At 35.6% G+C, this 25,668-nt stretch overlaps 1 protein-coding gene across 3 annotated transcripts in view; it reads left to right on the forward strand.

Annotated features, from left to right (window-relative positions):
• Positions 1-62: 62 nt before the first annotated feature.
• The window catches only part of RTN4IP1 (reticulon 4 interacting protein 1), a 45,947-nt gene continuing 20,341 nt past the window's right edge, over positions 63-25,668 (forward strand). The window contains exons 1-5 of one of the 3 annotated variants that reach the window (XM_011360698.2): positions 63-761; positions 6,021-6,172; positions 6,953-7,021; positions 7,942-8,066; positions 19,187-19,235. In XM_011360698.2, the coding sequence (XP_011359000.1) occupies positions 488-761; positions 6,021-6,172; positions 6,953-7,021; positions 7,942-8,066; positions 19,187-19,235 (669 nt within the window). In that variant the 5' untranslated portion in view covers positions 63-487. Of the gene's footprint in view, positions 762-3,643; positions 3,750-6,020; positions 6,173-6,952; positions 7,022-7,941; positions 8,067-19,186; positions 19,236-25,668 lie in introns of those variants that run through there. The other 2 variants (XM_011360699.2, XM_023530926.1) reach the window with 2 other exon arrangements.

Genomic DNA, 25,668 nt, shown 5'->3' on the forward strand with positions numbered 1-25,668 from the left:
CGAGGAAATGATCCTTGCACGCGATTGGTTGGCGCCCCAAGGCAAGTTCCCGCGGCGAAGGAGCGCGGATGGCAAAGAGACTCCTGGATAAGGTCGCCGCAGGAATCTGGAATCGTATGAAGCTCTGTGGCGTCCGGATCGCGAGCGGAATCAGTTGGTCTTGCCGAGTTTCCCAGAGACAGAGCAGAGTTCTAGGGTTTTGTTTTTGTTTTTGTTTTCAGGGGGCGGGGAGGGGGAGTGTGTAAGGAGGGGAGGAGAATGGACAGAATACTGACCTGAACATTAATTGGAGCATTTCGATACGAAGTGCCCGATAATTTCCTCTCCTTCTTCCATCGTTTGCCCCACTAGGCTAACTTCATTTTTAAATTCTCAATTTTGAAATTGGCCACTGCGTCTGGCAGAATCTGACGGAATTCAGGGGAGAAAGTTTAATCTAATCCAAGTGCATTTTAATTAGGGCACGCAACTCAATCACACGTTTACGATGGAATTTCTAAAGACCTGTGTACTTAGAAGAAAGGCATGTACTATGGTTTGCTTTAGGAGAAGCCAAGTTGTACAAAAGCCTTCAGTTAGAAAGATTAGTACTACCTCTCCAAGGAACACTGTCATGCCCGCTTGGGTGATAGATAAATATGGGAAGAATGAAGTGCTTCGATTTACCCAGGACATGATGATACCTATCATACACTATCCAAATGAAGTCATTATCAAAGTTCACGCCGCGAGTGTAAATCCTATAGATGTTAATATGAGAAGTAAGTTTTCGAAAGATTCGTTCGTTTTTTGCTTTTTTAGTTCCAGAGAATTTCATCAGAGAATCAGTTTTACAAGATCAATTATTATTTGACTACACTTCTTTGGTTAACAAAGGAATTGTTTAGGTTTTTGACAGTATCTCGGCAGGTATTTCCAAAATTTTTGAAATTGTAATGCCCAGGATACTTTAATCTTTTACGAAATATAAGTTTGAATTGCTTCCATGCTTCCTTAGAGTGCAAATTGGGATTTGAGAGTTGTGCCCATAGCTAACTTTCTGGTATACTCTCTTGGGAATTTTGTGATATTCTGAAGTCCATCACGGGTTTTAGAGGTATGGTTATGTTTTTACATCAGTTGAGAATTTGCATTTTTATGATTTTTTTACTTTCCACTGTTCGCAGCTTGCTTTATTGGTCCAGAGGACAAAGCATCAGAACAGAATGCCACAGTCCTTTCCTCATTTCTGCTGTTGCATTCTGCTCTGGTCAGTTAAAATACACCTTTCTGTTTTGTTCCATTTTAAATGGGAATGATGTTATCATCTTAATTTCTTCTGGGATATATTGACAGAACTTGAAGAGCACTATATTTCTTATATATAGTATGCAATTATTATAGTGCTGAAAAGATTACTGTTTGTGAATTACTTTAACTTTGGAAAATGACAAAAGTATTGCTTATGGGAACTCATCTACCTCTTCTGAAAACATCAAAAAACATCTTGGATGATTGGTTAGTTAATCTCAGTGTTCTAAGTAAGCTGCCATATGTGTTTTAATTTAATCATGTGTCTGTGTTTTGAAGGCCTTGTGTGTAGACCTACAGTTCTACTTAACAGATTGCAAAAGCAATTGTATGTGAGCTATGTGTGATGAAGTAAATTTCGTTGTTCAGACATATCCAATTACAAAATTAAGTAACGATAGAATGAATTATGTAGTGGAATATATAAAAAAATAAAGTGTTGATCCTTTGGCTTCTTTTCATTTCTTCCTCTTTGTTTCTAGGGGTTGTGTGATAAATTAGAACAGCAATTCTCAAATTTTTTTTGTCTTAGGATCTCTTTACGTTGTTAATTATTGGGCTTTTGTTGATGTGAGTTATAGCTATGATTGTCTACCTTATTAGAAGTTAGAACAGATATTTAAAAATACTTATTAATTCATTTCAAAATATAGTAAACTTGTGTTAACATCACGAAATTAAATCAGGATAAAAATATAAAATAACAAAAATAACAGGGACAACTACATATGTGAAGCACTGGAACAGGTAATTGATAGAGCATAGGATCTAAGTGCTTGTAATGAAAAATAACTATTTGCCAAATAAGAAAAAAAATAGTGCTAAGAGTAGTATTGTTTACACTTTTATGTATCTCTTTACTTTCTGGTTTAATAAAATAACTGGATCTTCATGAATATATTTCTGTGTTCAGTCATAATATTTGATTTGAAGTAAATGAAGAAAAGGTAGCCTAACAGGTAGTTGGGAAAGAAAGGAACTTTTAGACTGCTCAGGAAGATCTTGGGGACATAAAAACTTGGAGAACAGCTGGATTAGGAAAGTAAAGTCCAGTTTTACTGTCTTTAGGTCTTTTGACTCTAATTTTTAATGCTGCTGTTTTTAACTTAGTGAAATCTAGTAGCCACTAGTTGTCTAATATAGTAGCCACTAGCCACATGTGGCTTTTGAGCAACTGAAATGTGGCTGGTCTGAATTGAGATGTGCAGTTAATGTAAAATACACACTGGATTTCAAAGACAGTGAGGAAAACAATATAAAATATCTCAATAATTTTTGTTGATTGCATAGCGATCTGATAATATTTTGGATATAGTAAATAAATGTTAAAATTAATTTCATTGTTTCTTTGCTTTTTTAATGGCTATTAGAAAATTTTAAATTACACGTGTGGCTTGCATAATATTTTTTTGGACAGTGCTGATAAGACAATGTGAAGAATATCTATTACACATTTCTTTGTGGGAAAGGAGTTTGGGGAAGGACTTGGACTCTTAAATGGTTTGTAGCTAGAAAGCTCTGTTAAGAAGAAATTGAAATGATTTACTATGAATGCCTCATGAAATCAACATTTGTATAGCACGTCCTCAAATACTGTTGTTTCATTCAGCACTGGTCCTTTATAACATTGATAAAATGCACCAAGAACTTAACTCTTGTATATATCAGTCTATGGTAAAATTGTTTTTTTAATACATCATTTCACTTAAAGTTGCAGAATGTATCCATGATGTTAAGTGAGGACTTACTGTATTTTTGTTCGCTTTGAAGTGATGATTGCTACTACTAGTTGGGCATGTTGTTTTATTCCATTTAACTTGAGCATGAAGATAATATAGTTTTTACACGATATGTCTTTAAGTAGTTGGTTTCCACCCAATGATTGGTGTGTCTTTTCATCTCTTATGAGTATAAACTCTTTGAAAGTAGAGCCCATGCTCTGTCAACTACTACCTACCTATTTCACATATGTAGTTGTCATGCAGTCATTATTTGATGTCAGTTTACATTTTCATTCTAACTTGAGATTACAAACTGAAATTAGCAGTATTTTATTCATGAGTAATTTTTACATTTTGTCTCCATTTAGATCTGTTAACTTTTCATTTCTTTGAATGCACATGCATAGAATGTATTGTGTACATTTTAATTTCAGTAGAATGGCTGGATCTGAACTTTCTTTGCAGCTGTTTAATAATAAAATATTGTAACATTTAACTTTTATATATAGTATTCTTGAGACATCTTAGTTTTTTTATGATTTGACTGGGTAATATTATTTGCAAGTTATCCTCTTTATTTCCTCCTTATGGATTCTTTTTTGAAAATGTGTGATTCTTGTTGCAGAAGATATCTGAAATGATAGCTTACGGAAAAAATAATGAGACGATTATAAATCGTAGGATGCAGTTATTTCCCTTGACAAGAAAGCAAGGACATAACTATTTTGAAAGGTGAAGGTAGGCTATTTTTCTGGAGATGGCCACTATTGTTGGACATAAAACCTTAAATTATGTAAATGGATAAAGAAATTAATAATTAAAAATATAGCGAACAGCGTCATACCAATAATTTTGTTTCTTTAGATGGGATCAAAGTCTTTGAAACTGATGACAGATTTATGATTTTCCAAGTCGTTCCAACTCTGAATCAGTCAAACTGGCTAGCTCTAACAATGAGATGAAGCTCCTAAGGGCTCCCATTCCTTTGTATCATCAAGCAGATTCTGTTACTACTAGATGTATTCTGGATTTGGGGCTAGTTTAGCTAGTACAGTGAGCCAGGGCTACTCAGTTGACACATTAGTGTATCAGGGTAACCAAGAAAACTTTAAACAACCTTGCACTGCAGGCTCTGTACCTAGAGAGGACTGAATTCTTTTTTGCAGCTCTGAAATAGCTGCTAAAATTTGACATGGCTAAATGCCCACTTCTATTGCTTAAAACACATAGGAATTTCAGTGACTAATTGTTTAATTGTGTTTTAGTGATGGAAAAGGAATGTAAGACAGGAAAAGTAAAACATGACTTTTTTATTACATGTGAAATTGTTTTTTTTCCTCCAATAGAGTGCAACCCTAATTAGCCAGATGGCAAATGTGTAATATTGGCATGATGACCATCAGCTTAGATTTTCTGGTACTAGCTCAGCTTTCAAAGGCTTTCTCCCATGTGTCTTGATTTTTTATTAGAAAAACAACTTCTGCAAGCTACTCACCTGTCAGCATCTCTTCCTATATCCTCTACCTTCCCTCCTGCCTTGTAGACGGTCCTTGTTCCCATCTAAGGCCACTCTTCCACTTGGATTCTAGGTTCCATCCCCCCTCACCTGGGAGCAATATTTCAGCAATTCTCTCCTGCATCTTCAGTGTTTTCCTTTCTACTAGATCATGTCCATTAGCTTTACTGAGATTTCTCTCTTTTTGGAGAAGAAAAAAATAACACTCAAAAATTCTCTCTCCATCTCAGTTGTTCCCCTCCAGCCACTCTCCATTTCTCTGCTCCCATTTATAACAGAACTGTTTGAAAGAGTTGAATTTTCTCAAGTTTCCCAGTTTCTCACTTCCCATTCTTTGTTACTCCTTGACACAGCAACTGTACCTATCAAGGTCACCAAAGACCTCTGTGTTGTTAGATCTTTTTTGTTCTGTTTTGTTTTTGTTTCTCTGTTTTGTTTTTTAAAAGCCTGTTGACAGCTTTTGACTTTATTCGAAAAGCTGTCTTCCCTGTCAGCAGCATTCGATGTCTTTAAATGAACCTCTTTACTGGTCTAGACTTCTCATGCTCCTTTTCTGGTTTCTCCTCATCCGTAAGGTCTAATGTTGTACAGCCCCTGAGAGTGGGTGGTGAGGAAAGGGGAGACTTACAGAGTGGTATAGTGATTCTGGAGCATAAATTGTGGTACATAATGAAAAGGAGGTAAGCAAGGTACCTATCTTGGTGAACCTCACATAGAAATGTTCTCAGAAAGACGTCAAGCAGAGGAGATAATTACGTATACTTTTGTGTCTTAGAAAAGCCATTTTATATGTTGAAGCTGTGTAGTATAAACTACTTGGAATGATTGTAGATAGAGTAGCCAATTTATTTGAAACAAAAAATTATGATCAGAAGAATAGTTCAGCTCCCTTTAGCTAATATTTATGTAAATAGTCTTAAAAATAAATGGATTTGTATAATAAAGCAATTAACCTGATTTAACATATCAGAACAGATGCAGCCAAGTGGTCCTTTTCTACTGGGGAATCTATGCACTTAATCCAAAGATGTTATAGAAACATTTTTTGGTAGGTGGGGACCACTACTTAAAGACTAGTGTTAGTATCAAATTCTACCCCAACACCTTATTTGTTTATTAACTTCTTCACCAAACGACTTTGTTATTTAAAAAGTTTATGAATGAATAAATTAACAAACTATCTTTAAAGAACAAAGTAAAACTGTACAAAAGAAAACACTGAAAATTCTGAAGACAGTTTCAGAATTGGAATTAAACAATATTTTGAGCAATGGTAGCTTTAGTTTAACAAGTGATTATAATTTTCCAAATTTTTTGAAAGGAACAACGCTCATTTTCATGCTTTCCTGTGTGATTGTAAAAATTTTATATATATAGTTGATTACTTTATATCTACATTTTGAGGACCTAGAATTGTACCTGGCCTATAACCCTATAGTAGTTTTTAAATCATTCCATTCCTTTGGAAGAAACAGATAAATTGTATTTTATAGGTGGTTATGGAGCTGCAGCTCTAAATATGAAACGTGATCCTTTACATATAAAAGCCAAAGGAGAAGAATTTCCTCTGACTCTGGGTCGGGATGTTTCTGGTGTAGTGATGGAATGTGGACTTGATGTGAAGTACTTCAAGCCCGGAGATGAGGTGGGTTATGAAATGCTGCTATTCCATTTCTAAATATGCAAATTTCATTCTGCTTCTTTTGAAAGTGTAGTCTGTACCATTGACCTTTTTTCTTCTTTTCATTGAATATACTGAGCTTTGGCTAGAATCTGTTCTTGGTTCTGTCAATTAGCTTGACTGTACTCAAGCTTCCTAAATCTAGTACTTAAGAATTGCAAGACTTTGGAATATGCATAATTGGGACTATTTTTTTTTTTTCTTGAAAGAGTCTTTAAATGACTATTTCTACCTTAGGGGCTAGATGGTTTTAAAATAGCTTAAGTTTGATATAATCACCTGTCCCTTCGAATTTTTATACCAAGAAATTAAAGTGAGCTCATAATAATAACTAACACTGTTCTGGTTGCTTTTCAAAAAATAACTCATTTAATCCATATGAGATAAGTTCAGTTAGGACCAGTTTACAGATGAGGAAGCTATAAAGAAGTCCCATAGCTAATTAGTGGTAGAACCAGGATTCAAGCCCCAGAGACTGTGTTTTTACTGGTACTCTAAGTATGTAGTGTAAGTATAGCAGGATTTAGTAGCATCTGCTTCCAATATGGCTTGACTTGATATATTCAGAATCACGCTAAGTAATACATTTATATCATGTGAAAATCGCTCTTTTGCTTGGAGTATTGCTGACTTGTGCTTTTTTTCACAGGATGGGTTATGTATTAGGGAATACCCTCATACTTACCTTGGTTAAAAAAGATCTATTTCTAATGAAGTTTGTGTGTATGTGTGTGCTTGTTTCAGGTCTGGGCTGCAGTTCCTCCCTGGAAACAAGGCACTCTCTCAGAGTTTGTTGTAGTCAGTGGGAATGAGGTAACTCACCAATTCTGTGATATAGTAACATCAGAAAATATGATAAACAAAGACTGACAGATATCTCTGAAATAATTGGTTGTTTTTCAGATTCATGGTTCATGTTTTTCAGGTTCATGTTTAATGGGTAGTTTTTAAAGAGCTAAGCTAGAGAATAGGAATTTTTAAAAGATTAGAAAAGCATTTGATGTCATTTAATAACACTGCCTGCCAAAGCGGTGTCTTTGTCTTGTGAAGCAGGGATTTGGAGTAAGATCTAGAAACCCTGCTGTGTTTCTTGGTTTTACTCAGTGTAAATAGTGGAAACCAAATATACCAAATGGACCGTACCGATTAATTATAAACAGAAGCACGGAAGTATCAAGCTGTTTCAAATAACTTTAAAAACAGGAGTCTAATCAAATATAGTCAGGAGGCCTGACAATTTGAATAGAGAGAAAGGGTTAACATTGAGGAAATGGCTATAGCAGGGAGGGCAGGAAGGGAAGGGGTATTACTGAGATTAGAGAAAGTCTGGAAAGATTACAGTAAATGGGGGTAGAGGAAACAGCTGATCTCGAAAACAAATTAAAATGTGTTTGTGAGGTCTCAAGGTTTATTTGGATTTATTTCTGAATATAGTTAGGACTAATGGGATTATTGAATGTGATCTTTTTATAAAGAATTAAGCAGCTATGTATGTCTGATAATGTTGCCTATAAAACATCATTGAACCTTTGACCCTAGGAGTAGCTTGAGTCGTTTGGAGAATACTCTTTATGGATAATCTTAAAGAAGGATACATAATAAATACTGAGCATGGCATAATGTTATAGACTTATCTATGAAAATAGTTGGATTCCTGTAAAGGTAAATGTACTTAATCGTGTTCATAGATTTACAAAGAATTGCTTACTTTTGACTGTTGTCTTCAAATCTAGGTTTCTCACAAGCCCAAATCCCTCACTCATACTCAAGCTGCCTCTCTGCCGTATGTGGCTCTCACAGCCTGGTCTGCCATAAACAAGGTTGGCGGCCTGAATGACAATAATTGTACAGGAAAACGGTAAGTATTAATGGTGGCATTTAAACCTGCTTTCTTTCCTTCTGTAAGATCCTTGCCATAGATTTATCAGAAGTACTGAAACTAGGATAGTATACATGAGCAGAGTTGTGGTAACATTTAAAACAATTTCCAAAGAACTCTATTTGTGTCAGTTTGCACTTTCTTAAGCTCATTCTATTGATTCTTAGTCCAATCAAATAGGAATTTTAAAATTGAAACGTGTAGATGGATTTCAGGAGTCTGAACCTTCTAAAATAATGCAGAATTTTATATGTAACTCTCTGGCAAGAAGATCCATAGCTTTTATCAGATTACTAAAAAAGATTTAGAATCACCCCATACAGTTTCTAAAGAATGATGTCGAGGTGCATGTTTTTTTTTCCTACCTCTACTAGGAGTTGCTCTCATAATTGCAGATTTCTATGAAAACCAGATATAAAAGAGACTGCAGAACACTGCTGAATATTCTTGAGTTCTCTTAGGTTCAATGCTTGGTACCCTTTAGGTCAATTCTGGTGCTTCAAGGATTTGAATGTATGCTCGTTTGAGTTAGCAACACATTGTGTAGAAGTATCTTAGACGTACTTGAGAGTTCATATCCAGACTCTGCTGCTTTCTAGCTGGGTGGCCCACTTGGTCACTTCTGTGAGTTTTGTTTAAAGGTTAAAGGAGATAACAAGGAAAACTAGTGGCACAGGTTGTGGCACATGGGAGGCACTCAATAAATGGTGGCTGCTGTTATTAGCAATGAGATTATATTCTTCGTATTTTAGAAAGTCGGCATTATAGGGAAACTTGATGGTTTTATTTTTTGGTGAGAAAACTGGATACTAAGAACCATTAAACGATCGTGATAAGGAGAGAGCTATAGGTCAAATTTTAATAAATTAAAATAACTTAATTTTTTGATTGCTAAGGATTGTGTAGGTAAGATAACTAATGTCTGTGTCATTCCATATTCCTGTTTTTGTGAAACATTGCACTCTACATTTAATGTGTTGAGTTATAGAGCATTCGATTTCATGAAAGCTTAATAGCTGTATTTTTGAAAGCAGTGTGAAGACTATTCATCTAATGAGGTGCTACCCTTTATTGTAGAATTCAAGGCAATGTTTATTCTAAAGGTCAATCCTGTTTATTTTTTAAGCTTTGGGGCTTGTCTTTCTTGAAGTTGCCATTTTGGTCAAAGACTTTCTTTAAATTAAATTAATTTGACCACATAGATTTTTCTAATGGTTTGTCTTAGTTAATAACCTTGCAAAAATCTTATTCAGGATTTTTAGACCTTTGTTATTATTGTAGGCTCTGTATTAACATTGATGCTTTATTGCTTTGTTTTTCCTTAAAATTGTTAGACTTTCTATGCCTGCATGACTGTACGTGCACTATGGTTAGAGAGCTGCCATTCCTTTTACTGGTTCAGGGCTCTCCAGGCATACTTTTTTTAGTACCTTGAAGCATACAATTTAGAAACAGATCTTGCTTTCTCTCCTCAGATACATAGATGTGTGCCCCCATTGTATTTTTGGCTTTTCGGATAGTTCTTTGTTACTCTGCTATCTTCTGTTTGAGTAATAATGGCTCGGAACTGGGGAAGTCAAGCACTGAGTTCTCTTCTCTGCTCTGCTACTAACTAATCAAGTGACCACATGCACGCCATTTATGGTCTCTGAAGTTTCCTCCTATGTACTGAGTGTAGGACAGTGTAGGTTGTTAGGAGAGCTTTTAGATGTGGGAATTTTTATACCTTATAAGGCAATTATATATTATACTGAATTGGGTCTGTTTATTGATTTAACCATATGTTACCAGCCTGGAGTGAAATCCATTGTGAAGAACTTCCCTCGCTCATGTCCTAGACTTCTGCCATGTTCTCACGTGTGTGGTTACCATAGGATGCTTTTGTTCCAAGAGGCAGTGAGAACTTGGCCCTTGGTGCTCTAGGAAGTTTCAGTTTACTGAAATTCCTACACATGAGAGGTAATAATGACCTGCCTTTCCAACTACTTATTTGCAAGAATCACATGAAAGATGTACCTTAAAATACTGTAAAAATTCTTTTACATGAAGAAATTACTACTATAGTGGGATTTTATTATACATAAACTCAGAGCTTTCAGTTTCCAAAGTGGCTTTTTTTTTCAATTTCACTGTTTAGTGTGATTGATAGAGCATGTTTTAGCTTCTCTAAGCAATAATTATTCTTCTCCTGTTAGCTCTTGGAATTAAGGCACTTTTTAGTCTGCACAAAGCAGGGTCAGTGCTTGTTATCAAGGACTAACGGTCTAGTTTTCTAACCAGTTATTTAAGAAATAAAAAAGGATGACAAAAACACTTACTGGCACCTTGGAGGATTTTATACGATTTTCTTAATAACAAACAGCTTTTTGAAATTAAGACAAAGCTTTCTAAGGGTTCGATAGTGTTTACCTTTTCCTTTTTTGTAATGTAATTATATTTCTGTACAACTGAGCATCAACAGACCAAGGGGATGATTTAATATTGATGTCATATGTCATTATTGCCCGCACTTTGGTATCACTAGAAAATGTCAGGTAAAATGATTTTATTCTTACCTCTCCATCCATAGTTTCTTCATGATTTATTCAGTAGGAACAGATAGATAACTTAGGGCTCTAAAGATGAATAGAAGTTTTTTAAAAAGTGGTTACACCAGATATTTTCTTAAAGCAGTTGGACCTGATAGTTCTATTTATTAGTAGTGTCATTGTCCACCTTGAATATTTCATGTTCTGCCTGAAATTCATCTCTTGCTGGGAAAGGTGTACTTTATTCTGTTATACATAAGTATTAGAAAATGTTAGAAGTTGAACCATTCCTCCTCCACAAAATAAATTTCACTTCTAAATTGTGTATACTTAAAACTCAATGCAGTGAATTTAGGAGTGCTTTTAATTGTTTTTTTTTTCTGAGAGTAGGCTTTTTGACAGTAAAATTTTGTCATGTAAGGGTAAATTAGGTGTCTGGTTAATTTTGTTTATAGAATTGGGCTCAAATTTAAAAACCCTGGATTTACTCTCCCCACCAGTATGCTTATATTGGTAATTGCAATACCTTCCTTCTTTCAGATGCCTTCACCTGCCTGTTCTTCACCCAGACACCCACTTGTTTCTCCCCTCTCCATTTGGGTTTTCATTTGCATTTGACTAGGTTGTATGATTAGAGGCGTAAGGGGAGTAGAAAGAAACGGCTGCAGTTTACTTGCTTAAAGAAACCATGCGGTTGGAAAGAAGAGGAGAGGGTGGGTGGAGCCTCTGACCTGGCCAGTGCGATGCAAAGCTGTCTGGCCTCCTCTCCTGGACTGATTTTCCTGGACGCTCCAGGAGAACTCAGTTAAAGGAAGTAGTAGAAAACTCTTTCCTGGCAATTTGTGTTTTACAAATCAGTTTTCTAGGTGACTAGGGTAGGTATTTTGTGAAGTTTATAAGTTATTTACTCCTCAGTGCACTGTTAGCTTCCAGTCTTGCCATTCAACTGCAGCTGTTATCACCAGGGTCATAGCTGACGAAGTTGCCAACCCAGTGATTACTTTTCAGTTCTTATAATTTGGCCTGCCCGAAGTCTCTTGCACTGTTGACTACTACTTTAATACTCACTTTTTCCATGGTTTCAGGGACACCAGACTCTTTTAGTTTTCTTCTGGCCTTTTTGACCAGTTCTTGTCATTTTTAAAGGCTCTTCTTCCTCCAGCCGTATAACTTTTACTCTTTCCGCAGTGTCATACTCCATCATTCCTCTCTGTCTTCCAGGGTTATCTCATCTATTCTCAGCTTCTATTTATATTTTGGTAATTTCCAGATCTATGTTTCTAACCCTAAATCTCTCTACTGAGTCGTAGTTAGATGCATCCTTTGTATCTGAAACTCAAGTCGTACAAATCAAGACTTATTACCACCCTGACTCTTCCTCTAGATTCCTAATGTCAGTTAACGATGATTTACCTTGAGCCAAAACCTGATAATCTTTCCCAAATCCTGCTTCTTCCTATTTCACTGTACAACATTATTGTTCGTGTCATGTAAAATTTAGGTTTGTTGTTACATTTGAAAAAATGTCTTCTAAGTTTCTTTAATATATAAACTAAGATTGCAAGGCACTTGAAGTTTTTCTTGTTCGACGAGTAAACCTAAAATACTTTTGCATTTTAATTGACAATCCTCATTAAGTAGTTGTTTGTTGATGTCTTCCCTATAGAGATATGAAGAGACAAAAATTACACAATTCAGTTTGATGTCCTTTATTTAAGGGAAAACAATCTGTGGTTTGGGGGAGTACAGTGCCTCACAAGCAGTAGAGCATGCTTCCTGAGGGGTTTTGGACAAGAACAGGTTTTATAGAATATTGGAAGAGGCAGCATGGAAACAGGGCATGATTGGTGACGAGGTCAGTGATTTCCTTATAAAGCTAGTGGGTTCTATTTTCTAGGGTAATGTAAGCTAGCGAAAGCTGAGTTGGAAGATTGTGATTTGTGTTAGATTTCCTTTACAGTGAGGCATTTCCTGTAAGTGCAGGCTGACTTAGTTTTAGATTTGTGATGTGGCAGCATCCATTTTGTGGGTCCTGATATATGAATTAACTTTATAAGTGGTGTATTTTAAGTTTTTACATGTCTTTTAATTGGAAAAATTTTCTACAGACTCATTTCTGGTTCTGTACATCTCAAACCTTGTTTAACCATGTTTCTTCTTTATTACTCTCAATCCAGTGCCAGGTACTATGATACTCAATCTTATAATAAAATTTCACGATGCCTTATAGTGTTGTCATTTGTTACAGGGCCACAGCCAAGAGCTTCAAAGGGTAGAGAAAAAAGATATTTCCCCTCCCCTGCAGAGCCAATGAAGCTTACCTTGAGGCCCTTCACTTATACAAGGCCCTGATAGGAGCCCTGGCGATGTATTTGCAAGGACATGTTAGTGGGAAGTAGGAATATTCCTGGAAGGCATTGTAGGAGAGAAGAAACTTCTGGCTGATCTAATTATCAAATTGATATGAGACATTAATAAGAGAAAATAAGCAAATTTAATTATGCTTATATATGGGAACCACACATACATGATAGAGTCAGAGACAGAAAGGGGAAATATGGCATGTTGAGCTAAGGGATGAGGTCAGGCACCTGGAGCTTCAGAAGGAAGCAAGGTCATTTACAGGATGATAAAAAGAGCAGCTGTTCAGTAATTAGAAATTTGCCCGCCCTATAGATAGGTCATAAAAAGTTACTTCTGATAATAATTCATTATGGGCAAGTCCCCTAATTTAAATTCTTTAAGGGAGAGGTAAAATTTTCTTGTGACCTGCAGGATCTCGATTGCCTTCAGCTCAAAATAATCCATGTGCCAAAGCTTGGGGAGGCCTGTTCTGAACTCCTTCAGCATTCTTAAACCGGGACAGCCTGTAATAACTACTCAGAAATTACATGAACCACATCAGTATATCCCACTAAACCAAAACAAATGTATTTTTAAATCAACTTTCCTTCAGCCAAATCTAGTGTCACCTGACAAGAGGGAAAGTATAATGGAGTGCAGGAGTGGAAAGAGCAATTTTAACTGATTGTGGTTACTAGGAGAGGAAAAAGAATTTTTCCTTTACCCTTCTGAGTTCTCTGCTGAGACCCCTGTAAAAAAAAAAAAAAAAAAAAAGATTAAGAAGAGAAAAAACAAAAATAAGTTTATTAACATGTATACCTCACATATACATGGGAGATACCCCAGGGAAAAGTGAGTAACTCAAAAAAGGTAGTTTAGAATCCAGACTAAAATACCACCTTCAGCTAAAGACAAAAGAGGCAGACACTTAGGGAAGGCCAGTTGTGGAGAGGTTACCAGGAGAAGCAAGAGTAAAATTTGTTATGCAGAATTAAGTCATTGCCTTCCCTGCTGATAAGGGTCTAAAGTTATCTCCAAGGATTAACCTGTGTCCATCCTGGTAGAGCAAAGAAGAGGTAAATTTATGTCTTGTTTTTAGACAAATAGGGGGAATACAGAGAGCTTTCTTATATCTACTTACTCTCAGTTGCCTTCAGCTCAAAATATCCTTATTCCAAAGTGATATATTTTGAGGTGGTATAGTCTGCTACCCTTCATTTGCATATCTTTTGCAAATTTTATGAAGACATATTTCCATGCAAATATATTGCTGGGGCTCCTTTCAGTAAAAGTATAAGTAAAAGGCCAAAGCTTAAACTTTATTGGCTCTATAGGGGAAGGAAAATATCTTTTTCTTCTACTTTATGAAGTGTTTGGCTTGGGATCCTGTAACAAATGACAAATTACCAAAAGAAAAGGACACAAATGTATGTATGTATTATAACTTTTATGTGACATAGGAGCTTTCATAAGGAAATGAAGGCCCGAAGAAGTAGTTAAACCTGCGTGTTTTTATGCTGCATTTGATGAAGAATGGAGAGTTGTGAAAAAATGTGATAGGACAACGGGTATGAGCCAAGTGTTAAGTGAAGTGGGGAAACAAGCGAGGCTTCTTCATTCTTATTCCTCTCTGCACCCTTCCATCTTGGAGATAAGGAAGGATGCTTCCTCCTAGGGAGGACGCCTCTTATGAGGATTTTATGACCAGCTTCAGGGAAGAAGGTCCGAGAGTCCTTCCTACACATGCAATTTCTCAGATTTCTTCAGTTTAAAATACTTAGTTTGCCAAAGTGCCATCTTTTGAGGTAGCATTTCCTGAACCCTGTCAGCTCCATGGTAAATCCTTCTTTGACCATGCTCTTTCTCTCTACATCCAGTTGTTGCCATAATAAAGGAGCCTCTCCTCTGTTTTTTTTCCTTCCCTCTGTTCTATATCACATTAAAGGAACCAGTGACTTGGGATGGTTCCCACTTCCTATCCCATAGGGGAGATGTGTTCTCAGTACCCCGGGTTGAAATTCTGAATACATCTCCCACAGAACCATTGTTATACTGTGTATGAGGTTCTTGGTCCATAATGGGTTAACCAAACCTTTTTAAACAGCTACCCTGGGCACCTTGCCAAGATGTATAAATAGCTTTATTTTTATGGGAAAATGTGTTTAAATTTCCAAACAACTAATTCACACATGAACTCTTCTGTAAATTGGGGAATGTCTGCAAGAATTACTGAGGCTTAAAAGAAGGGGACACGCAAATCCAGGCTGTCTTGGTCATATTTGGTTGATTTGTTTCGTAACTGTATTATACTTAGATTGTTTCTCACTTTAGGGAGTAAACTTTGCATATTGTGATATAGTTTGCTCTTTCACCTATTTTTCTCTCAGATTTAAAAGTAAGTGTGAAACTGAAAATTGAGATTATACATTTTCAGCATCATCCTTATTTTTCAAAGACCAGTTGTCGCTAATGATGGAAGATTTAGTCATATTTAAATCATCTTTATTCCTGAACATTAGGTCTTAATAAAGGGCACACTAATGATGTGGCTGTTTTCCTGCCTCCCTTAGCCCCCCCAACAAGTATGTGGTCTGGGGGTTCATAAAGGGCATTTACTTCTATGTTAGAAAGGTGGAGAAACTAAATATAAGCTTAAATTAGATTGAAAATGCCAATTCTTTCTTTTTCATTGACTCCTAGAGTGTACCTCTGTGATTATCATTTCATAGTTGATAAATCTGAGGCCTAGAAATTCAGTTAGTGGGAGCGCTGGGACTAGAATCCAGGTCTAGTTACCCAGCCCGGGCATTCAGAGATTTCTGGGGCTAAGCCAGGGTATAGAAATTTGAAAGGTGATTCTCTACTTTTGGACCTCTTGCTATTTTGCAATATGTTTCATATATTTTTTTTATTTGTAAGGCAATTAGGGTGTCGGTGCCTTGCCTTATAAGATTATAATACTGAAAAATATGATTGTAGAGGACTTAGGGGCCTGAATTCTAAATGAAAAGTGACTCAGTCATAGAAAAAAAAAAGCCAACATTGCTTTAGTATCTTAATGTATTTTAGGGAGAATTCAGAGGTTGGGCAGGAATGACATAAAATTAGAGTTTAGGGTTTAAGAATACATAACCAGCGTAATAGTTTTGCATACTTTCTCCCATACTTTATATATCTGCCACAGTGCAGTTCCCACTAAATTAAAAAAAAAAAATGCTGTATATGTGGACTTAGGAAGTAAAAGAGGAATGCGATTAAAACTTGACAATTTTGAATTATAGTGCTTTTTGCAAATAGTGTATTTCTTGGGCACTTGCTCTGTATAAGCCAATAAACAATACAATAAGCAATACAATAAGCAATACAAATAGTAAAGAAAGGTGTGCTGCTGTACTACTGCTTTACTGTAGTAAATAGGCTGCTACTTCAATGAAACTTGAATATATATTATGACCATTATAGCAATTGGGTAGAAAGTATTCCCACTGTATAGAACATAAGTGAAGTGCTGCTGGAGGTAGTAAGCACAGCAGTATTCTCCCTTTGTAGTGAAAGTGCTTTGAAGAGTACAAGAGGAATAGTTAGTTCAGCCACAGGATTTCAAACCATAGAGGACCAGCCAACTTAGTGCTACTTGAAAATTTATTTTGCCTGCTGTCCCTTTGTGGAACTTTCTTTGAAGAAAAGTACGGGCCCAGATTGAACCTGCACAAAACATGGAATTTGCAGGATCAGGGAATGAATGATATGACCCCAGGGCTTCTTTATAAGCTGACTAACAGTCTGTAGCACTTTACTGGGCTTGCTTCTTGTCTGTTTTTGCACTTGGTGGCGCCATCAAGTGACAGCATCAGGAACTGAAGCTGCTAAAGCAGAACCACTCCCTCTTCTAACAAAGCACTGCCGAGAAACACATTTTTGTTTTTTTATTTGGAGGAATGAGGCTGCTTTGGGTCAGGAGTTATAGAGAAGTGATGAATTGACAATAATGAGGTCAGAGATGTGTCTGGCAGTTGGATCCTTAAGCAGCTGTTATATTTGGCATCCTCAAATCCAGCATTCTCAGAGAGAAAATTAATATTAATTTCAAGCTTATCTTTACTGGAAAAAACTTTAATACAGTATTTCAAATAGCTAGGTGATTTCTTAATTTAGGGTAATAGCAATTGTTGCCTCAGCTGTAGGATATAATGCTGATTTAGATGATTTTTAAAGTCAAGCAACGTTGATCAGATATCTGCGCATTCAGGGTAATATGCCCACTGCTGGATATAATATGAGGTCTCTGGGTAACAAGTGTGTGAATGAAAGGTAACAATGTGACAGATGCCAAATGCGCGGTGTGGATATCAGGTTTGGGGCTATCTCAAGGGTATTGTGCAGGAAAACTGTGACTTGAGCCTTCCAGAGAAGAGAAACCTTAGCAGGTTGTGAAAGCATTTAAGAGCCTGAGGAATGGGCCACTGTGCATGGGACTTGGGGCTAAGAGGTGAGGGGCCAGAGTGGCTGAGAGTTCTGTTCAGGAAATACTGAGAAGGGTCAAAATTAAGATAAAGTTAGATTGTGAAAAACTTAAATGAGAATTTGACTAGTTACCTTTCTATAAGAATTGACCAAAGTAAGAGGGTAAACTACTCCATGGATGAATTGATTTTTGGATGTAACTGTGAGGCAGTTTTAATGCCCTGCCGTCGTCCCCCCCGGCCCCCCCTCCCCCCCGCCATTTAGGAAGTACGAAAGCTCTTAATTGTGTGACTTGAAGGATTTTGGAGGAGTTGTTCTTTAAAGTTTCTTCTATTCACAATTTATAATTTCTGTGAAAGTAAGTGTAACTCTTCCAGAAGGAACAAATTTACAGGGAGACTTATTTTAATTACATTTAATGGTATTAATTTCAAAGTGAACAGCTGGCCCAGAAATTTTACTAGTAATTTTTAAGATCTAAGGGGTGACAACCAGCTTTCTATGATTTGAATAAGAGAGAAAAAAAGTAAAATGATACTAGAGTTAAGATTGTAGACAAAATACATGTTTCAAGATCTGGTAGACTTGCAAGAGATAGGTGGCATAATTCTCTGCACTTTCTAGCAGCCAAGTTAAAGAGGGACCCACAACCCCGCAGTTGCACAATTTGCAGTGACAGATAAATAGAAGCACAGCTACTCCCACCCTTTAATCTTCAGAAAAATGTCTCTCCGTAGGCACTCATAAAGAGAATTCTCATGAAGAATTCTCTCAACAATACCTCCTTAGCTAATGTACTGTCAGATATCAAACAGTCACTCTAATGTTCCTCAACCTAGATTTGTAGCCTAACACCAAAGTGCAGTTCAGTACAATATCTGGGGATCTGAAATAGTGCAGACCAAGGAAGGCAATTCTAGCTTAAGTCAAGAATAAAATGTTAGAGTATGTAAAGCAGTGACTGGGGAGTCTCTTTTGGGTCATACATTTCTTTGGGAAGTTGATAATAAGTCTGGATCCCTCTCCTCCCCAACGTGCATATGCATAATCACACCAGATTTTGCGTATTATTTCAATCAGTTCACAATTTCAGAGGGTTCATAACTCTCACCCCACCCCCCCCACTCATTCATAAACTCCTGGCTGCACACCCTTGGTCTAGAGTGGCAGGAGGGCTACAGTAATTAAACATGGTAAAAACCTGGAGTACAAGGATGTTTGTGCTGATATGACAGATTCATCTGCTCTAACAGGAAGCCAACTTGAGTCTAAGATTGATTTCCATTTATAAAAGTCAATGAGCTTGACGGGACATGTCTGAACAAAAGACGTTTATTTCACTTTGACAGGAATGTGGTCAGGAATGTGATTTTTCTTAGATAGCATCTGAATCTACTCTAACATACTAAAAAGGATCCCAAAGCTTTCTCCTATAGAGAAAGCTATGATAATTTCAGTCTAGAAAAATTGTAAGACAGAGGATACCAAGAACCATCTGAGCTTTTTTAAAAAAATACAAGATATTGGTATTTTGATATTTGGTATTTTTGGTGAAGCATTCATAGAATGTCTGACTTTAAGCATTTATAGCTTCTTGGCAAAAATAAAAATCCTACATAATAGAATCTTGGGAAGCTGAATGACTGTATTTGCTTTGGGGATTGTTTATCTCTGAGCCAGTTGCATGTTGAAAACGTCTTGTTTATTTGTCCAGTTATATTGGCTTAGTATTTTCATTATAATTAGTTTTTTTTTTCATTGCAGTGTTTTAATCTTGGGTGCATCAGGTGGAGTTGGTACTTTTGCTATACAGGTAAGACCTTTTTTTTTTTCTTTTAATTTTGAAAAGTGATTTATGCATGCTGTTCCAGGGCTTCTTGCAGCAGGAGTATTAGTAATACATAAACAATAGAAATAATAAGACATGATGATGATGATAATTTAAGACTTATTTTGAGCCACGTATATAATATGCTAGCACATTATAAACATTTGCTTATTTAACCCTGCTGTTTTTTTTTTTTTGAGGTAACATTATAAAAGTATCAGGTATACAACATTATAATTCAATATCTGTATATGCTATAGTATACTCACCACCAAAAGTCCAGTTTCCATCTGTCACCGTATATCTTACCCCGTTTACCCATTTCGCCCTCCCACATCTGTTTCCCCTCCGGTAACTACCATTCTGTTCTCCATATCTATGAGTTTATTTTGTTTTGTTTGTTCATTTGTTCCTTTTTTGTTTTATATTCCACATATGAGTAAAATCATACAGTTTTTGTCCTTTTCTGTCTGACATATTTCACTTACCATAATAACCTCAGGATCTATCCATGTCATCACAAATGGCAATATTTCATTTTTTTGTGGCCAAGTTGTATTCTATTGTGTGTGTGTATATCATGGCTTCTTTATCCATTCTTCTTTTGATGGATACTTAGGTTGCTTCCATATCTTGGCTATTATGCTTCAGTGAACATAGGGGTACATATATCCTTTTGAATTAGTGTTTTCATATTCTTCAGATAAATACCCAGAAGAGGAATTGCTGGATCATAAGGTAGTTCTAGTCTTAATTTTTTGCGGAACCTTCCTACTGTTTGCCATAGTGGCTGCACCAAATTACAATCCCACCAACAGTATACAAGGGTTCCATTTTCTCCACATCTTCTTCAACACCAGCTTTTTCTTGTCTTTTTGATAATAGCCATTCTAACAGATGTGAATTGATATCTCATTGTGGTTTTTTCTTTTTCAGAACATTGAGTCAATCAGAAAAAAATCTCACAAATCCCATTGTAGTTTTGAGTTGCATTTCCCTGACGATTAGTGATATTGAACATCTTTTCATGTGCCTGTTGACCATCTGTATGTTTTCCTTGGAAAAATGTCTGTTCAGGTCCTATGCCCATTTTTTTAATGGAGTTGTTTGGTTTTTGTTGTTGAGTTGTATGAGTTCTTTGTATACTTCGGATATAACTCCTTCTCTGAAGTATCATTAGTAAATATCTTCCCCCATTCAGGTTGTTGCCTTTTTGTTTTGTTGATGATTTCCTTTGCTTTGCAGAAGCTTTTTAGTTTGCTGTAGTCCCATTTGTTTATTTTTGTTTTTTCTTTCTTTTGCTGTTTGGAATCCAATTCACAAAAACATCACTAAGACCAATGTCCAGAAGCTTTGTGCCTATGTTTTCTCCTATGTAGTTTATGATTTCAGGTCTTATATTCAAGTCTTTAATCCACTTTGAGTTAAATTTGCATACAATATAAGATAGATTATCTAGTTTTATTTTTTTGCATGTGGCTGCCCAGTTTTCCCAACACTGTTTTTTGAAAAGACTGTCCTTTCTTCATTGTATATTCTCGGGACCTTTGTCATAAATTAGTTGCCCACATACGTGTGGGGTTTTTTTGTGTGTGTATGTCTGTGGGCTTTCAGTTCTGTTCCATTGGTCCACATGTTCGTTTTTTGGCCAATACTATACTCTTTTGATTACTATAGCTTTGCTGGGGAGTTTGAAATTGCGGAGTGCGATACATCCAACTTTGCTTTTTTTCCTCAGGATTGCTTTGGCTAATCAGGGTTTTTTGTGGTTCTTTACAAATTTTAGGATTTTTATGTTCTATTTCTGTGAAAAATGCCATTGGGATTTTGATAATGATTGCATTGACTATAGATTGCCTTAGGTAATAACAGACATTTTAACAATATTTAATTCTTTTAATCCACGAGCATGGAATATCTCTCCATTTTGTGTCTTCTTTAATTTCTTTTAGCAATGTAAGACAATTTTTTAATCTTGTGAATAGGAAGATTATTTTCATGAATTTATAAATGTACATAAATTATTTTTACTTAAAAGTTGCAGTAAAACTAGGTTTAGTAAATTCATTGTAATTTCAGCTTGCTCTTCAAAGAAGGAAATTTTATAATGTAGAAGGAATCTTTCCGGTGTTTTATATGTGAGCTCATTTGTGGATATCCTGTATAAGAAAGGGAGGAAGTCATGGGTAGTGCAGGTAGATGGAAGACTACAAATTGGTAGAAATTGATAAATTGATTCTAAAATATATAGAGAGATGCCATAGTCAAAAACTGTAAAGATGGCAATACTCCCCCAAAGTGATTTAGATCTAATGAAATCCTATCAAAATGACAGCTGCCTTTTTTTTTTTTTTTTTTTTTGCATAAACTGACAAGTTGATCCTAAGATGCATATAGAATTTCAGGAGACTCAAATTGCCACTCTTGAAAAAAGGACAAACTGGAGGACTCACATGTTTCGATTTTAAAACTTACTACAAAATCACAATTATTAAAACAATGTGGTACTGGTGTAAAGATAGATCAATGGAATAGAATTAAATATTCAGATATAAACGCATATATCTATGAGTTATTGATTTTTGACTAGGGTAGCAAGGCCATTAAATGGGGAAAAGAATAGTCTTTTCAATCAGTGGTGCCAGGACAACTAGATACTCACATGCAAAAAAATGACCGCTACCTCACTTCATAAATGAAAACTAACTCAGACTGGGTCAAAAACCTAAATGTAAGAGCTAACACCATAAAACCCTTAGTAGAGAACATAGGAATAAATCTTCATGATCTTGGATGTGGCAACAGATTCTTAGATATGATACCAAAAGCACAAGCAACAGAAGAAAGAAATAGATAAAATGAATTTCATCAAAATTAAAAATTTTTGTGTATCAAAGGATACTATCAATAAAGTAAAAAGGCAACACATAAAACGGGAGCAAATATTTGCAAATCTTTTATAGGGTATAATATCCAGAATATGTAAAGAGTTCTTACAACTCAACAACAGACAGACAACTCAATTAAAAAATTGGCAAAGAACTTGAGTAGACATTCAAAGAAGATATACAAATGGCCAATTAGCCTATGGAAAGTTGTTTAACATCATTAGTTAATAGGGAAATACAAATCAGAACTACAATGAGATATCACTTCACATCCACTAGAATGGCTATATAATAAAGAAAAAAAAACAGAAAGTAATAATGTTAGCAAGGATGTAGAGAAACTGAAACCTTTGTATATTGTCAGTGGGAATGTAAAATGGTACAGCTGCTATGGAAAACAGTTTGGCAGTTCCTTAAAATGTTAAACATATAATTACCATATGACCCAGAAATTCCATTCCTAAGTGTATATCTAAAAGAAATGGAAATATACATTCAAACAAAAACTTGTACACAAATGTTCATAGCAGCATCAATGTTCATAACAGCCAAAAACTAGAAGCAACCCTAATGTCTATTAACTGATGAATGGAAAGCAAATGTTATATAACACACAGTGGAATATCATTCAGCCATAAAAAGGAATGAAGTTCTGATAGAAGCATGATATAACATGGATAAACCTTTAAAACATGATGCTAAGTGAAAGAATCCAGACACAAAAGGTCACATCTTATATGACTACATTTATGTCATGTCCAGAAGAGGCAAATTCGCAGAGACAGAAAGCAGAATAGTGGTTGCTAGGGCCTGGAGGGAGGAGGGAATAGGGAAGGACAGCTTAGGGGCGTGGGTTTATTTTTGGTTTGAGGAAAATGTTCTGGAATTAGACAGTGGTGATGGTTTCAAAACACTGAATGTACTAAGAGCCACTCAATTGTACACTTTAAAATTGTTAAAACAGTGAATTTTATGTTGTGTAAATTTTACCTCAACAAAATTAAAAAAAAAAAACAACAAAAAAAAACGAGCAATGGTCTGAGCCTTCAAGAATAGGACAGCACCTAGTGGCTGCTCCCATTGTGGTCGAATATTTAACTGGCTGGCTCCTGGGGATAGGGCCTGGATTAAATATATCTCAATATGAAGGAAGAGGCCCTTTCCCAAATATGGGGCTAGTGAGCATACTCAGAGGCTCTTCCTTTCTAAGAGGGAGAATTTGGGTGCTGTACCTCATATGAGGCCTTTTGAGGATCCACATAGTGCTGGAATTTCCCATTCATCTGCTCACTGAATTAGGGGATAGGGGAGAGGACTCTTAAGAGATACATATGTTAACTTTTTTTTAATTCACCATTAGAGACTGTTGTGGTCTGAATAGTTGCCCTCCACAATTCATATTTTGAAGTTTTAATGCCTAAATGTGATTGTTTTAGGAAGTGGGACCTTTGAGAGATGATTAGGTCATAAGGGCAGAGTCTTCATGAATGAGATTAATGCCCTTTTTAAAAGAGGTGCAGTAGAGCTCCCTAACCCTTCTACCATGTGAAGACACAAAGAGAAGTCCCTGGCTATGAACCAGGAAGAGGGCTTTCTATAGAAAGCAGCCATGCTGGTGCCTTGATCTGGGACTTCCAGTCTTTAGAACTGTGAGAAATATATTTCTGTTGTTTATAAGCCACACAGTCTGTGGAATTTTGTTATAGCAGCCCCAAAAGACTAAGATCTAATCCAGAGACCGTTGTTCAATATGAATTAATGAATAAGTAAATGGAAGAAAGGAAAAGAGCGAGGGAAGGTAGAAGGGGATGAGAAATATTTTACCTTGCTGGATAGTGTGTAAATTGATATAACCACTTAGGAAAGTCATTTGACATCATCTGCTAAATCTGAATAGAAATTGCCCTATAGCAACCCAACAATTCTGCTCTCAAAAATGTATTGTGTAGATATACATGCATGTTCACCAAAAGATATGTATCAGAATTACAGATATTATCCCCCAACTGGAAACAACTTGACGTCTATCAACAGTACAATGGATAAGTAAATTGTGATATATAGTCTTACACTGGAATATTATACAGTCATGAAAACAAACTGTAGTTGCATACAATGAGGTAGATGAATCTCACAAGCAGAATGTTAGTGAAAGACATTAGATACAAAAGTAGACTATAACCTTGAATGACACTCAAGAATAGATGAAACTAAACAATAGTGTTTAAGGATACCTACCTAGGAAGTAAAACTTTTTTTCTTTTAAAGGTTATATTAAAAGCTCCATAGTTATTACTTCTAAGGGATTGAGGGGGTTTTGATTGGGAGGGGGAAAGTAAGGCTCAGTGGCATGGATAGTGATCTAGTTCTTAATCTTGAATGATACAATAGTATATGTAATAATTTGGTAAGCTGTACGTTTATATTCCAGGTACTTTTTTCTGCGTGTTGTATTTTACAACAAACATATTTTAATAAAAACATTGAGTAATAAGAAAGTATCAAGGTTAAATCCCATGCAGAGTTGTTATAAGAAAAATGAATAGAGTACAGTAATATCTATAATGAAAACATGTCAGAAAAATGTACCCACAAAACAGATCAAATAACCTGTAATTTCAAAATAAGCAAAAAAAATACCATTAAAGACATGAAAGAACAAAATAAGTTGAAATTGGAAAAACTCAGAAAAAAATAAAAATAAATGAAAAAATCATTTGGCAATGATAATAATAATACTGCCTAAATAGAAATAGAATGTGTAAACAGGAAAAATTTAAATTATAGAAGAAACTTAAAAACATCAAGAGAAAGTGTCAAATATTGAAGACAGGAAAGATTTTGATATATGGATAATAGGAGTCTCTGAAGAAGAAAACTGAAACAAGGGGCTAGAACAAATGCTAAAATCTATAATTCAAGAAACTTTCCTACTATCTTGAAATTAAATGATTTTCAACTACATATTAAATGATCATAGCACTTATCAAACTCAGAACATGGACTTAAAAAGCAATATCAAGGAAAACTCTAATAAAATTATTGGCCTTAAAAAAAATCCTTGGGACATCTAAAAAAAAGAACATATATCTTAGAAGAGAAGTAAAATTAGATTATCATCAGACTTTTTGACAGCAATGCTTTAATGCCAGGGGAAAGATAATGTCTTAACACATCTAAGACACTTGCAGAAGAGTATGCTAAGAATTTTATATACGGCCAAACTGGCCTTCATGTATAAAGGACACATACAAACTTAATTACATGCAAGAATGTGGGCAATCTGTTCTTCTGATCCCTCTCTGAGAAATCGACTAGAGAATGAGCTTTTGACAACTTAAATGACTAGAGAGACATCGAATTAAGGACTGGTGGTAATTGGTAAAAGTAGTTATCTGTAGAACTAAAACTAAATGAGGGCTTAGAGGGAGTATAGTGTGTAGCAGCCATATGCTCTAACAAGATAAATATAGCATAACTTTTTTATAAAGGGGAAAATAGAGCATATATTAAAATTATTTTAATGCTTT

The sequence above is a fragment of the Pteropus vampyrus genome, unplaced genomic scaffold, assembly GCF_000151845.1.
Source record: "Pteropus vampyrus isolate Shadow unplaced genomic scaffold, Pvam_2.0 Scaffold58, whole genome shotgun sequence".
In the NCBI taxonomy this organism is placed as follows: domain Eukaryota; kingdom Metazoa; phylum Chordata; class Mammalia; order Chiroptera; family Pteropodidae; genus Pteropus; species Pteropus vampyrus.